The 16,846-nt window shown below is 35.2% G+C and overlaps 1 protein-coding gene across 3 annotated transcripts in view; it reads right to left on the reverse strand.

Annotated features, from left to right (window-relative positions):
- Positions 1-2,096: 2,096 nt before the first annotated feature.
- Positions 2,097-16,846, reverse strand: part of LOC113743267 (rRNA (cytosine-C(5))-methyltransferase NOP2C-like) — a 33,599-nt gene continuing 18,849 nt past the window's right edge. For 2 of the 3 annotated variants that reach the window (XM_027271225.2, XM_072048383.1), the window contains exons 11-13: positions 4,295-4,376; positions 3,660-3,721; positions 2,097-2,525 (exon numbers count right to left, since the gene is read on the reverse strand). In XM_027271225.2, coding sequence (XP_027127026.2) covers positions 2,411-2,525; positions 3,660-3,721; positions 4,295-4,376 — 259 coding nt within the window. In that variant the 3' untranslated portion in view covers positions 2,097-2,410. The other variant, XM_072048382.1, reaches the window with a different exon arrangement.

Here is a 16,846-nt window from a genome sequence, read left to right on the forward strand (position 1 = left end):
ATTACAATGAAGATCCCTTAGGATTTGTCATATGCATAAGAATCTCTGTTTTTCTTGAAATTGAACTTACCTCCTTGAAAGTTTCATGACATGACAGAATCAGCCCTTTGATCTGATGGCAAAGAGAGGAAAATAGAAAGAAAGAAAGAATCAGCCCTTGACAATATTAACACAAATATAATCCCACATGAATTACTTCGGTATAATTTTGTGGTGAACCATATGTTATTATAGTTGACATACAATATATTTGTAGAAAGGACATTTATATTATAAAGATGGTACAGATTTTGACTATTTACTAGTAAGAGTATTGTAATGGTTCGTGTGAAAAATAAAAAAAGTACAATTGTCATTATATGTTTGATGATATATTTCGCACAAAAATAAGTACTAATTTCATTTATAATTAATAGTCAAAAAGTTTTGCACTCTTAATTAGTGAAGGCCCCAGGGACATAATTGCTATATCTTGCCCAAAAGCATGCATGTAATAATGCTTTTCTAATATTTATAACAAATATGAAGGAATATTATACAACTCCAAGGGTATTGAGTGTAATTTCAAATTTTATGTGCGTGAGATGCTTATTTAAGGTCCAGGATACAAGATCTCTTTGATATCATTCGCTTATGCTCTCTTAGCATTCTTCAAGTTGCCAGTCCTTTTTCCCCTTTTTTTTATTTTATTTTTTTGGTTTCCTCTCTTTAACTTTCTTCCTAGATTTATTTTTTAAACGTGAACATGTTTTAGTTTCTTAAAACCACACTGCTTATTTACTTAGATTCAAATGGCTTCAGAATTGCCAAATAGTTCCGAACCTTCACCTTTTCTTTATGAGTTTGATGGATTAGAATTAACAGAATTTGATTCAATTACGCTCCAGGAGCTGCTTCAAGACGAAGAACCAGAAGAAAATGTGCAAGATAATAGTAGTTCTGGCATTATTCAATCCATGGAGACAGTTAATGGAGATTTGGACAGTATGACCATGGAATACTCAGACAAGATTCAGTTTCACTACGACAACTTTGCCTGGATTGACACCATGGAAATTGGCTCTGCCTTGCCAAGTAATGATATGGACTTATGGTACGTAGATAATGCACACACTGAAGAGATAATTAGCGGAATTGCTCAGGTGAAAGAAGTTATAGATAACTCTAATAGCACAGTTCAAATAGATGAATCATCATACTTTGAGTTGTGGCATGATAATTGATGATAGAAATGCTTGGCCCATTAGAAGAATGGCTGTGACTTTTTATCATCATCAATCATTGATGATGAAACAATAAACCACAAAAGGTTCTGTTATCTTTAACTCCTTGAAGTTTGTTTGCCCTTATGAATGCTTGAAACACTAGAGACAACTTTTCTCGGTTGTCAAAATGTCGATGAAAATGTATCTTCCATGCTTTCGTGGTGTAAAAATTTTGTTCGCAGGAATGAATTCAAATTTCCTCCATCTCTTGATATGGCCTCAGGAGGAGTGTTCATGTTTAAATTTTTATTTTTTTTTTAAATTTACAGAATCGTGTATTAGTGGTACAACCGCCTTAAGCTAATACAATTTTACGACATGCAGAAAGATGGAAATAAATATAACTGTTGAGCGAAGGTTCAATTTAACAAAGAATAGACAACAACAATTGTCTGCCAAATAAAAGTTTTCTCCGTCTGAAAGAGTAAGACTTCAATTCACTTTACCATGATCCGAACAAGAATAGAAATTTCCATGTAAAAACAAACTCGTGGTTTATTTATTGATACTATTATTTAACTTACTCAGTTAACCTCCTGGCCCTTTTTTCCTCTTTTACTTTTAAACTTTTAACTTGGTGAAGGAAAGGGTATCAATTTGTTTGATGCAGAGATTAGATTACTTAATTTTGCCATTGTTCAATGTGAAGCCTTACTTGTGAATCTGTACGCACCTACGTTCTTCCCCAAGAATTCAAGTAAAAAAGGAAATAAAAGCTAAGAGTATGGAATAATGGAAAAAAACACATGCAGCTCCAAGTGTAAAGGCCCAACTTGACCCCCAAGAAGGAAAGGGGAAATAGAAAGGTCAGAGCATAGAGGACTGGAAACAGACATACAACTTCAACTGCTTGTGATGTAATTCAAGAACGTCTTGTTGGCTCAGCAGTACAAGTAAATAACTGTTGAGCAAAATAATATTCATTGCAAAAAATATGACATGAATAATGTAACATGGTTTTCAAGAGGGCTAGGGTACTGGCAAAAGGAGATTTGTTTCTTAAGCTTCCTTTACATGACCTTTGGCCAGTAAAACCTGAGTTCTTGTAATTTAGTGAGGTAACTTGCGTAAATAGATGTGCTCCATGAGAAACGCCAATAAATGGTGAAACTCTCCTGCTAGGGACTAATCCAAAGCATTCCAGTTTAAGCATCTTTGGAACTAACATTAAACTTTGCTATGAAAAAGCCTATTGTATCCAGTGGAGAAGATGGATCGAACCTCTGAACAAGATCTTCCTCTCCAGGTCTCAACCATTCCCTGAACAATTATGCCAATTAAAAAAGTTAAAGACAACTCATGGAACAACTTACAACTATCAAAATGTATTGATTATTTTTAAACTATTTGCCAAAACAGCTGAACACTCAATAGTACAGCCAAGGGCAGATATTTGTTAATGTTGGCATTTCATACCTAACATGAACCCATGTTGCCAGCAGAAAGTATACACTAAAATGTGATTTCTAAATTGCAATTAATTCTTTAGAATGTAAAAGCTGATTCTAAATATCAGTGTAATGTAGGAAAATCACAAGGCTAACTAATTTGAATAAACCATGTGATCTGAACATAATTGTGATATTATACATCTCTATCAAATTTCCTATGAAATTAATAAATTTAAATAAAAGTCTTCAACCAAACAATACTAGATGGCCTATATTCTTTTGAGACTTTTTTTTTTCTCCTATTATTTTCAGAACAAAAATGCTAAATGTCCTACATAAGTTGGTTCTCTCATGCAGTATCTAACTTTAATCAACAATGGCACATTGAAACCGTTAAACCTTTTATTATCAGGCCTGTGATTAAGAATCAGGTTTAGACTTAGCAGCAGTTGTAAACATTAATCACTAAAGAGCACAGAGAGAGAGAGAGAGAGAGAAACTGATAAGGCAGCTATCATTTACCAACTCCAAATAACAAGCAAAGCCATCATAAAAGAAGCATTAGTATGCAAAATTGGTCGTCTTAGCTTCAAGTTAGATTTTAGAGTCCCTTTTGCCTACACAACCAAAAATAGCACATGAAATATCTGCCAATGCTCATCATGATTCTGCTTATGTCTATGATACCAAAATCATAATCTCCCAAGTAAACAATAAAGCTTCCTTAAGTGAACGCTTGGGAAACTTCAGCCGAGGTGAACAAAATATTAATAATGTTTTCAATTGTAAGCAGAACCAAAAGAAGCACAAAAGAATTAACTTGAAGCTGCTTAGTTTAACTGTAATTCCAAACACCAAATGGTGGACATTGCATCCCTGTACCTTCAGATGAACTGCAAAATTCTAAAATTTAGACTAAACAGCTCCAACAGCTGAAGCATTTCAGACTCATAATATTTACACAGAAAAACTCGATATGATGACACAGGAGAAAAATACTTACTCAGTATATCCATCAGATAACTGACAGCCACCAACAAGGCCAGGTCCCCCAACTCTTGGATGCTGAAGTGCATTATGTAGTCAATGGAAGCTCATCAAAACATGACCGACTCAAAATCATTATTAGTCATCTTACAAGAACAGCAAAAATTAGGACCACCTGACACTTGCAAATGGTCAATCTAGAGTACAACCATACAAGTTGTGCAGATTTATTGCACAGGTTTGCAGTGTAGATATGTGAATTGTTGGTATTCCAAGTTTTGTTACCTAAGCGCCTCTCTTGGAGCAGAACTTATGTATGCTTTATGAGATTGCACAAGATGATCAAAATATCTTGCTCTTCAACATACTGTTCAGTTCAATTTCATCGCAATTTTGACCACAATATAGCATAAGGAATGCCCGCTGACAATAGATAGAGATCGACTGCCATGCTGAAAAGCGATCAATCTCTAGGTAATTTCTGGAACACATGCTAATTATTTGAAAGAGCAGGAAAGGAAAAATATAAGGTTTTAATTGTTACTTGGATGATTTTTAGAACCTCTAGCATAACTCAATAGAAAGTCCTTGCACATAAGTAAAGAATTGCTTCATTTATCTAACAGTCTGAGCATCAAAAGAAGTGCAGACCTGTGAAGCCAGTGAGAGAAACTTGTAGGTATCCAATGCATATCGAACCAATCCTTCATTCTCTCCAGGATTTATAGTACATCTGCCAGCATTGAAATTGAGGTCAATCCTCTTCCTAAGTTAGCAATAACTTTAAAACGAATGTTACTCTCTCCCACTTCAAATTGACGTCCGCTTTTCCATATTTTGGTGTAGCAAACTTATGTTCATTTTCCTTTAATGAAGACTTGGAATCATATAGTAGTAATCTTTTACATTAGCTCCTCATGTTTCCACATTTTCCCTAAACTAAAATTAACTGACATCGGCGCCACAGATTTTTTTTCACTTTCTTTTGATTTTATTATTCTTCAAGGTGCCCTAACATTTGCATTCTGTCACCTTTATCTTGCAATAATAGTACATGATTCACAGGATTCATGAAATAAACAGTACATACTTCATAGGGGTGTAACACAAGGTAGAGGATGGAGCGGAAGCAAAAAATGGAATATTGACAGCATATACTAGTGTACTACATGATGGCAGCAATAACTAAATCAAGAAAGTAACTGGTTAAGCCTTCCACTATTGCAAATATTAACAATCAAATTGGATAACTGCCTCTTGCATTATACAGGCGTGGGTTCCACCTTGCACTCAAGATATAGCTAAGATAGGCTTGAAAGATTCAGGGTGTGTTTGGATCCTTGTTTTTGGAGCTGTTTTTGAAAAACTGTTTTTCACATCCCAAATGCTACAGTAAATGTGTATTTCTAAAACAACTCCAAAAACACCATATCCAAACATTATATCAAAAACAACTACATATGTATATTTCAATTATGTATATTATATATATATATATTATATTAATATAAATTGAAATATACAAATTGAAAATTATATATATTATATATTATATAAATATTTATATACATTAATATTATAATATACATAATATAATATACATAATATGTAATATTGTATACATAAATGTGTAAATATTTATACATAATATATTATGTACATTATATTATAATATATACATTATTAATGTATAATATTATTATGTACATTATTGTGTATAATAATGTCTAATAATGTTAGGTATAATATATAATATACATAATATGTAATAATGTAACAATGTATATTATGTATAATATATTATATTATATATATATATAATATTATGTATATTATACAAATTGAAAATTATATATTATATATTATATGAATATTTATATAATGAAATATAAAATAAATATTAAAAATTGAAATATTATATAAACACCATATTTATAATATTATAATATTTATAATTAATATTAATGTATATTATATATATATTAAATATTTATATATTTATTTTTACATATTATAAATATTTTATTTTACTTAAAAAATATTTTTACATATTTATAATATATTTATATGAATATTATATATTATATAAATTATATATAATATAATATATATTTTACATTTATATAAATGTATATTTATACATAATATATATATTAATGTATATTTATAATATACATTTATATTATGTATTATACAAAATATAATACATTTATATTAATATACATAATATTAATTTTACATTTATACATAATATTAATACATTTGTACATTTATATTAATTATATTAATACATTTATACATAATATTAATATATATTAATAAAATTATAATTTATACATTTATATAATATTCATTTGTAATTTATACATTTATAATAATATGCAATTTTACATTTATAAATATATTTATAATATGTATTATATGTAATATAATACATTTATATATTTTTATATAAATACATAAATATATTTATTTATAAATATTTATAAATGTATATTTATATAAAAATATATAATTTATAATTTATACATTTATACATTTATACATTTATGTAATATTCCTTTATAATTTATAAATTTACAAGAATATACACTTATACATTTATAAATATATTTATATTATGTATTATATGTAATATAATACATTTATATACTTTTATAGAAATAAATAAATATATTTATTTATAAGTATTTATAAATGTATTATAAATGCATAAATGTATATTTATATAAAAATATAAAAATTATAAATTATAAATTATACATTTATACATTTATATAATATTCATTTATAATTTATAAATTTACAATAATATACACTTATACATTTATAAATATATTTGTATTATGTATTATATTTAATACAATAAATTTATAATATATTTTTATATAAATATATAAATATATTTATTTATAAATGCATAAATGTATATTTATATCAAAATATAAAAATTATAACTTATAATTTATACATTTATACAATATTCATTTATAATTTATACATTTATAATAATATACACTTATACATTTATAAATATATTTATATTATGTATTATATATAATATAATACATTTATAATACATTTATATATTTTTTAGCGAATATATAAATATATTTATTTATAAATATTTATAAATGTATTATAAATGCATAAATGTATATAAAAATAAAATTATATAAATTATAAATTATAAAAATACCCAAAATATGTTTTAAAAATATCTCTAAAAATAATCCAAAAAACATCTACAGTAAAAGTTTTTCATATAGTTTTTGAAAAACAATCTCAAAAACAACTAATCCAAACGGACTTATATTTCAAAAACGAAATGCTACAGTGCTGTTTTTGAAAAACAACCCAAAAAACAGGTAATCCAAACGGAGCCTCAGTTTGTAGCAACAGAAGTTAAATCTAAATCAGTATAAAGGAGAACAATATGGCCATCCATTGTCCAGATCCAGAAAAGAACACTCTTCTCATCTTCTTACCCTCCCAAAACCAAGCTTTCATGGTGTATTGCCCAACAAGACCTTCCAACAACCAAAAATAGCTATCTGCCAGGCATTCTGTGTCTTCCGAGCCCTCCAGGTCAAAAGAAAGTTTCCCCAACTCCTTTGATTGTGTAGGTTCCTTTCCCATACTAAGTTCACCAAAAACACTGCCAATGAAGTTCCAAATAACCTGTTGACCGACCATCCTCCAACAAAACTATGTTGTCCAGACGATAAGTGGCCCAAGGAATTCCAAGATTAAGGATTAGGCACAACTTCAAAGACAGCCTATTTGGTAGTAGTTGGGTTTGAGTCTCAACAAGTCTTTCTGTTTATTTCTAAATTTTTTTGGTATAACACTTAAGAGGTATATTCTACTAATATAGGTGTGAGGCCCCAGTCCGTTCGTAAGTTGATATTAAGGTTATTCATTATTTTGTGCGGTTAAATTAAGGTTGTAGGGCTAAGGAGAAACCCTAATCTCGGCTAAGATTGAAAACCCTAACTTTACTTATGATTAAACCCTAGTTTATGTGTTATTTGTAGGTTCAAGTTATAGTTCATGTTTGGTATTCTAGTGTGTGTTTTGGCCCAAGTAAAAATAGGATTCGTTTTAGTTTACAAAGGTTTAGCAAGGTTGATATGGTTAGCAAACCTTAGATTAGTAAACCTTTAGTGTTATAAATTATTAGAAAACTTAAGTTGGGTTTAAAAACCCTAATTTTGCCAATATTATAAAAGTTGATGTTTAATTGTTTTATTTATGGAGAAAGTATGTTTAAGTATAAGTGATTAAGATGGGAAAGTGATTAGTGAAGTAATTAAGTGTGATTATGTGTTTTAAACTAAATTAAGCTAGAACCTATGGAGTAAATTGAAAGATTATCAAATGTTTGAGGGAAAATGTATAAGAAAGAGAAAGTTGGAGTGCAAGGGTTAAAAGTGCAATTGAGGAACTTTTATGTGATTGGTTAAGCTTAACAAATATCTTTTCTTGTATTTGACTATTTAACACCTTAGGAATATGAAGTAATCACAAGACAAACAAGACAAACTTGGAGAGCAAGAGCGAGAGAGAGGAGCCGAGATTTAGAGAGAATTCTTCAAAAATCTTTAAATTTTAGCTTTCATCTTGCCTTTGGATCTTGTGGGAACAACTTAAGAGGTTGATTGTCAAGAATTGATCATCTACCTAACTCACTTGAAGGTATGCTATCTTCTTTAAAAGATAAATGTTGGGGTTTTAATTTCTAAGCTATGGAAATGATGTAGTATGTTATGATTATGGATTTATATGGTGGATTTGATGTTTATATTGAAGTTTCATGGTTAATTTTAGTGTTGTTTTGCTGCTGGAAATTCGATCAAGAAGAGAAAAATTAGGGGTTTCTTGCTTTAATGCTTTCCCTAGTTGCTTTGATTGAGAAATTGATTTGTAGTGATTGTGTTTGATAATTTGCCTCACTTGATTGGTTGGTTTCTAGCAAAAATCTGATTTGGGTTAAGAAACCCTAGACTCCATTAGGTTAGCTTAGTTTAGCCTATGGCTATTGAGTTAGGGTTTATGTAGTTGGATGTTAGAACAAGTTCTATGGTGCAAGTAAAACTAGATTAAGGATTATGGTTAGTATTTGGTGATTTTGGGCTAACTTGTGAAGGAATTTCGGACCACTCCTAAACTGATATAAGTATGGTTGTTGGGGATCAAATTGGTTAGAAAATTTGCATAAGAATCATAAGAACGGACCGTACGGTTGTGGCGCGCAAAACCGGCAAATCTGGGAAACTAGGACAGTTCAGGATCCGAACTTTGGCTTTGTTTTTCTCAATGTTGCGTACGGATTCAGAAGTTCCTCAAAACATGAAAGTTGTAGCCTTATAAGTCCTGAATATGCCTGTAAATTTTCAGGTCAATCGGATTAGCGTATCCGGAGTTATAGATGAAATACTCAAGTCTGTTTTGAACATCAGATTCTGTGCGTTTTTTGTTTAGCTTCTAACCATGACTTTTTCGATTTTGATCCCGTACGATCTGGGTGTCAACTCCTTCATAAGAAATGTAGATTTTGGTCTCAGCTTCGAAACGGTATAAAGTGCGTCGAAATCCGAGTTCCGTAGCTTCCGTTATGACCAAAATAAGATTGATCGTCAGAACTGCTTTTGATCTGGACAGTTCTGACGGGTACTTTGACACTCAAATTTCGTTCTGTTCTGAGTGGATTCAGGTCTTGGCCAAAACATCAAAGTTTTAGCCTTATGTCTCAGATTTCTAATGCCTTTGGAATTTCCTGATTTGGTTTTGTGAACTGGGAATTATGGTCCAGCAAACATACCCTGTCTGTCACTCTAAAGTGCGAATTTCTGGAACAGTTTTCCATACTTTCGACCTATTTCCGTTTAGATCCGGAGTTAGGTGTCTTCATGAAAGTTATAGACTTTTCTCTTAGCTTCGCAATGGTACCTCATGTACCTTGATCCGACACTCGTAGCTTCGATTAGGCTAAAAACAGTTTTGACGGCAAAATGGCTAGGCCACCATTTCCGTTTCCGTATGCCGTTTCCGCACTCGTATGTGCCGATTTTGCCGTTTTGCTTGTTTTAGATATATTAGTAGCCGTTTATGATCTTATGTGATGCAATCTTCTATTTCAGACGATGGTAAGCTAGGTGGAGCCGGTGGGGCCTACTAGCTACTTTTCGCGGCACAAATTTCAAATTTTTGCTCTTTTGTTCGTTGAGTAAGTATTCAGGCCGATCTTACGTGTTAGTTGCTTATGTGTTTCGATATGTATGAAAAGGGTACCTAGGCGAGGGTGTATTTTATCGCACTCGACCTAAACCCTAATTTGCGTACATATTTGTACATGACATATGTATATGAATCATTTTGGAACTAAACCCCTTGAGCTTGTGGCTCGGGGTGACTTTTGAATAAATTTTGTGAACTTTGTGAGTTTGGGGCCCGATCTCATGACCTAGATGGGCTATTCGAGCCGATTAGGGCTTGGTCGAAATCAGTCCAACCTAGTTGAGGTCACCAAGTTTGTGAATCCGGTTCATCGAGTATGTGGACCAAGTTTGTGACCCGAGCTTGTGAGCCAAACTCAATTTCGTTCGCTCGAGCAAGTTTGTGAGGTGTCTAGCCAGAGAGGGTGATAAAGTGTACGGTGGGGAGAACAAGTGGAGTTCTACGGACCATTAATTGTGGTCGACGGAGTTTCGGCAGGAGATCATACATGGCACATGAATTGGCTTTGGAGCCACCTGTATCCTTATTATGTGATGTTACTTTTCTGCTTTTGCTTTACTCTTACTGTGTAACTGTTGTTACGTGAAATTTACGCTTTTGCCCCTGTTTACTTACTAAGCATATAACTTACCCCTTTCCTTTTGTTTTCCTTAGAAGGGGCCGACGCGGGGACTTTTGGCATACACTAGTATAGTTAGCTTTGCTTGTAATAGTTGAACAATTAGGATGTTTGTTTTTGTTGTGGTGGTTTATATAAGGACCCTCCTTAGGGTCTACATTTTGGTTTTGGTTGTAATGATAAGGATGTAATAGTGTGAGCAGGTACTTTTGGAGAATGTAATTATAACTCTTTTGGGATTGTATATAGTATGTATAGTACTCTTTTGGATTTTCTGGCTTTTATTGTTTTAAGTTTTGAGTCCTGGCGCGAGCTAGGCAGGCGGCCCGCCGATACCCTTGGGTTCGCCCTTGGGAGAAGTGGGGTCGTCACAGTTGGTATCAGAGCCAGGTTAGGGGACTTGGGCAAATGGGACATACGTGATAGGCACTAGGCATATTTGATTCTTTTAAGTTGAATGATATACTTTAAGCTGAAATGCCGGTAAACTGATGAATTAATGTTTTGTAAGTATGTATCCGGGCAGTTCGAGTGGTGCAGGACCCAGTGGCATGAGACCGAAACCTCCGAGTGCGAGGGGTCCAGAGGATCGAGCACTGCGTAAGCGGGCTTCCGTTATCGACAGAGACCTGGAGAGCCTTACACTTTGTACTCCCCTTTTGGTCAGGTGTCACACCGACCTTATAGGTGTTGGTATACGTATAGTTATCCTGACGAGGTCGTCCTGGCAGTGGACGATGAGCGACGCAGTCTGATTAGTCAGCTAGAGGAGGCCAGAGAGGTTGGCCATGGGCAGGAGTTGCGTATTAGGGCCTTGGAGCTGGGCCTCCGAGATGAGATGGAGAGGGCGGACGCTTTACGCCGTCAGCTTCAGGACACACACCAGCACCTCTTCGCTATGAAGAGGCAGCTGAGGGATAGGGCCCGGAGTATGTCTGTCGACTGCGAGCTCCTACTAGATCTAGCCGCAGAGGCACCGCCACGAGCCACCGGTCCAGAGAGGATGGACGAGGTGGACACGTTAGGTTCCGTTGGGAACCTGGGCCTTAGGGGAGGCGATTAGGGTTGCTTTTGTACTTTTGTTTAGCTAGTGGATGACTTTTGTTAGAACTAGCATGACTACTTTCTTTTGTTATCTGGTTGACTGATTAGATTTTAGAGCCGATGCTCATGTGTACATTGGGTTTTGTACCGACCGGAGGTCGGTAATCTGTAAATCTTTTGGTGTGACTTTGTAAATATATGTATATATTTGAATAGTATTTTGAACTTATCTTTTGTGTCTTCTGTGCATACGCTTTACGTCTGTACTTTTGTTCATAGTCTGGAGAATAAGTATATGTAATGTTCCGATCTATAGACTTTTGCATTTAAATGGCCTCCGGTACTCGAGGTGGAGGTAGAGGGCGAGCACGAAGCCCTGAAAGGGAACAAGGACAAGAGCCAGATCAAGTCGCTACAGCCATCCAGTGGATGGCCGATCTATTAGAGCGAATGTCAAATCAACAAGGCCAGGGGAGCAGTACTGGGAATCCTGGACATAATCCGGGACATAATCCGGAAGAGGACCGTGCTTTAGAACGGTTCCAAAAATTTGCACCTCCTAAGTTTATAGGTGGACCCAATCCTGACCTAGCAGAGGCCTGGATGGACCGTATGTTAGACATATTTGCCGCGCTTAGGTATTCGGAGGAGCGGCAGATATCTTTTGCTGTTTTTCAGTTTGAAGGGACCGCTCGAACCTGGTGGAACATGATTAAAACCAAGTGGGAGCGCGAACAAACCCCCTGGACCTGGATCAACTTTACACGAGAATTTAATGAAAAATATCTACCACCCATTGTGCAAGAAAAACGGGAAGATGATTTTATCCGCCTGCGTCAAGAGGCATCTAGTCTGGCGGAGTATGAGACTCAGTTCACTAAACTCTCTCGCTTTGCCCCAGAGCTAGTACTAACAGAGCAAAAGCGGATTCGCCGTTTTACCCAAGGCTTGAATGTAGAGATTCAGGAAGCACTAGCGGCTGCACAGCTGGACACCTTTAGCCAGGCACTAGAAAAAGCACAGCGGATTGAGACTGCCAGGGGACAGGTTAAAGCCTTTCATGACCGGAAAAGGAGGCAACCCAGCTCGAACGATTCCCCGGTTGGACAGAGCTCGCGAAACGAGCCACCTGCTAAAACGAGTAAAGGCACAGATGGTCCACGACCTACAGGAACCCAGAATAGCTTTGGGCGAGGTCAGATAGTGCAAGAGCCCCAGAGGAGTGCCCAGCGTGGAGGGTCAGGTACGGCCACTAAGCCAACCTGTGATTTCTGTGGGGGCAATCACACCGATGAAAATTGTTGGAAAAATAGTTCGGTACGGAAATGCTTCAAATGTGGTAGCACTGAACATTTGATTGTCCGGTGCCCTAAGATGCAGAAGGAAGGACTCAAACCACCAACAGAAGGGACCACAACGAAGCCATCAAACGCAGGGGAAAATCGACCCAAAGGGCCAGCAAGAGTGTATGCAATGGATCAACACGAAGTGACTGACCCTTCGGCGGGTTTCGAAGGTATGCTTTGACCAAAGAATTAATTTCGAGGAGGAAATTGTCCTAAGTGGGGGAGATTGTGAGGCCCCAGTCCGTTCGTAAGACGATATTAGGGTTATTCATTATTTTGTACGGTCAAATTATGGTTGTAGGGCTAAGGAGAAACCCTAATCTCGGCTAAGATTGAAAACCCTAACTTTAGAAAGTTGTAGCCTTATAAGTCCTGAATATGCCTGTAAATTTTCAGGTGAATCGGATTAGAGTTTCCGGAGTTATAGATGAAATACTCAAGTCTGTTTTGAACATCAGATTCTGTGCGTTTTTGGTTTAGCTTCTGACCATGACTTTTTCGATTTTGATCCCGTATGATCTGGGTGTTAACTCCTTCATAAGAAATGTAGATCTTGGTCTCAGTTTCGAAACGGTATAAAGTGCGTCGAAATTCTATACACTTTCGAGGGAGTCAAAAGATAAGTTCAGCACTTTCGGGTCACAAATTTTATCAAACACTAAACAGGGGTAAGCTATACTAGTGTATGTGCCAAAAGTCACCCCGAGCCACAAGCTCAAGGGGTTTAGTTCCAAAATGATTCATATACATATGTCATGTACAAATATGTACGCAAATTAGGGTTTAGGTCGAGTGCGATAAAGTACACCCTCGCCTAGGTACCCTTTTCATACATATCGAAACACATAAGCAACTAACACGTAAGATCGGCCTGAATACTTACTCAACGAACAAAAGAGCAAAAATTCGAAATTTGTGCCGCGAAGAGTAGCTAGTAGGCCCCACCGGCTCCACCTAACTTACCACCGTCTGAAATAGAAGATTGCATCACATAATATCATAAACGGCTACTAATATACCTAAAACAAGCAAAACGGCAAAATCGGCACATACGAGTGCGGAAACGGCATACGGAAACGGAAATGGCGACCTAGCCATTTTGCCGTCAAAACTGTTTTGAGCCTAATCGAAGCTACGAGTGTCGGATCAAGGTACATGAGGTACCGTTGCGAAGCTAAGAGAAAAGTCTATAACTTTCATGAAGACACCTAACTCCGGATCGGAACAGAGATGGGTCGAAAGTGCAGAAAACCGTTCCAGGAATTCGCACTCTAGAGTAACGGACAAGGTATGTTTGCTGGACTATAACTCCCAACTCACAAATCCAAATCAGGAAATTTCAAAGGCATTAGAAAGCTGAGACATAAGGCTAAAACTTTGATGTTTTGGCCAAGACCTGAATCCACTCAGAACAGAACGAAATTTGAGTGTCAAAGTACCCGTCAGAACTGTCCAGATCAAAGGCAGTTCTAACGATCGATCTTGTTTTGGTCATAACGGAAGCTACGGAACTCGGATTTCGACGCACTTTATACCGTTTCGAAACTGAGACCAAGATCTACATTTCTTATGAAGGAGTTGACACCCAAATCGTACGGGATCAAAACCGAAAAAGTCATGGTCAGAAGCTAAACCAAAAACGCACAGAATCTGATTTTCAAAACAGACTTGAGTATTTCATCTATAACTCCGGATACGCTAATCCGATTGACCTGAAAATTTACAGGCATATTCAGGACTTATAAGTCTACAACTTTCATGTTTTGAGGAACTTCTGAATCCGTACGCAACATCGAGAAAAACAAAACCAAAGTTCGGATCTTGAACTGTCCTAATTTCCCAGATTTGCCGGTTTTGCGCGCCACAACCGTACGGTCCGTTCTTATGATTCTTATGCAAATTTTCTAACCAATTTGATCCCCAACAACCATACTTATATCAGTCTAGGAGTGGTTCGAAATTCCTTCACAAGTTAGCCCAAAATCACCAAATACTAACCATAATCCTTAATCTAGTTTTACTTGCACCATAGAACTTGTTCTAACATCCAACTACACAAACCCTAACTCAATAGCCATAGGTTAAACTAAACTAACCTAATGGAGTCTATGGTTTCTTAACCCAAATCAGATTTTTGCTAGAAACCAACCAATCAAGTGAGGCAAATTATCAAACACAACCACTACAAATCAATTTCTCAATCAAAGCAACTAAGGAAAGCATTAAAGCAAGAAACCCCTAATTTTTCTCTTCTTGATCGAATTTCCAGCAGCAAAACAGCACTAAAATTAACCATGAAACTTCAATATAAACATCAAATCCACCATATAAATCCATAATCATAACATACCACATCATTTCCATAGCTTAGAAATTAAAACCCCAACATTTATCTTTTAAAGAAGATAGCATACCTTCAAGTGAGTTAGGTAGATGATCAATTCTTGACAATCAAACTCTTAAGTTGTTCCCACAAGATCCAAAGGCAAGATGAAAGCTAAAATTTAAAGATTTTTGAAGAATTTTCTCTTCTCTTTCACTCTCTAAATCTCGGCTCCTCTCTCTCTCTCTTGCTCTCCAAGTTTGTCTTGTTTGTCTTGTGATTACTTCATATTCCTAAGGTGTTAAATAGTCAAAGACAAGAAAAGATATTTGTTAAGCTTAACCAATCACATAAAAGTTCCTCAATTGCACTTTTAACCCTTGCACTCCAACTTTCTCTTTCTTATACATTTTCCCTCAAACATTTGATAATCTTTCAATTTACTCCATAGGTTCTAGCTTAATCTAGTTTAAAACACATAATCACACTTAATTATTTCACTAATCACTTTCCCATCTTAATCACTTATACTTAAACATACTTTCTCCATAAATAAAACAATTAAACAACAACTTATATAATATTAGCAAAATTAGAATTTTTAAACCCAACTTAAGCTTTTTAATAAATTATAACACTAAAGGTTTGCTAATCTAAAGTTTGCTAACCATTTCAAACGTGCTAAACCTTTGTAAACTAAAACGAATCATATATTTGTGAGTTTGGGGCCCGATCTCATGACCTAGATGGGCTATTCGAGCCGGTTCGGACTTGGTCGAAATCAGTCCAACCTAGTTGAGGTCACCAAGTTTGTGAATCCGGTTCACCGAGTATGTGGACCAAGTTTGTGACCCGAGCTTGTGAGCCAAGCTCAATTTCGTTCGCTCGAGCAAGTTTGTGAGGTGTCTGGCCAGAGAGGGTGATAAAGTGTACGGTGGGAAGAACAAGTGGAGTTCTACGGACCATTAATTGTGGTCGACGGAGTGTCGGCAGGAGATCATACATGGCACATGAATTGGCTTTGGAGCCACCTGTATCCTTATTATGTGATGTTACTTTTCTGCTTTTGCTTTACTCTTACTGTGTAACTGTTACGTGAAATTTACGTTTTTGCCCCTGTTTACTTACTAAGCATATAACTTACCCCTTTTCTTTTGTTTTCCTTAGCAGGGGCCGACGCGGGGACTTTTGGCACATACACTAGTATAGTTAGCTTTGCTTGTAATAGTTGAACAATTAGGATGTTTGTTTTTGTTGTGGTGGTTTGTATAAGAACCCTCCTTAGGGTCTACATTTTGGTTTTGGTTGTAATGATAAGGATGTAATAGTGTGAGCAGGTACTTTTGGAGAATGTAATTATAACTCTTTTTGGATTGTATATAGTATGTATAGTACTCTTTTGGATTTTCTATTTTGTGCGGTTAAATTAAGGTTGTAGGGCTAAGGAGAAACCCTAATCTCGGCTAAAATTGAAAACCCTAACTTTGCTTATGATTAAACCCTAGTTTATGTGTTATTTGTAGGTTCAAGTTATAGTTCATGTTTGGTATTCTAGTGTGTGTTTTGGCCCAAGTAAAAATATGATTCGTTTTAGTTTACAAAGGTTTAGCAAGATTGATATGGTTAGCAAA

Source organism: Coffea arabica, chromosome 5e, assembly GCF_036785885.1.
Source record: "Coffea arabica cultivar ET-39 chromosome 5e, Coffea Arabica ET-39 HiFi, whole genome shotgun sequence".
NCBI lineage: Eukaryota > Viridiplantae > Streptophyta > Magnoliopsida > Gentianales > Rubiaceae > Coffea > Coffea arabica.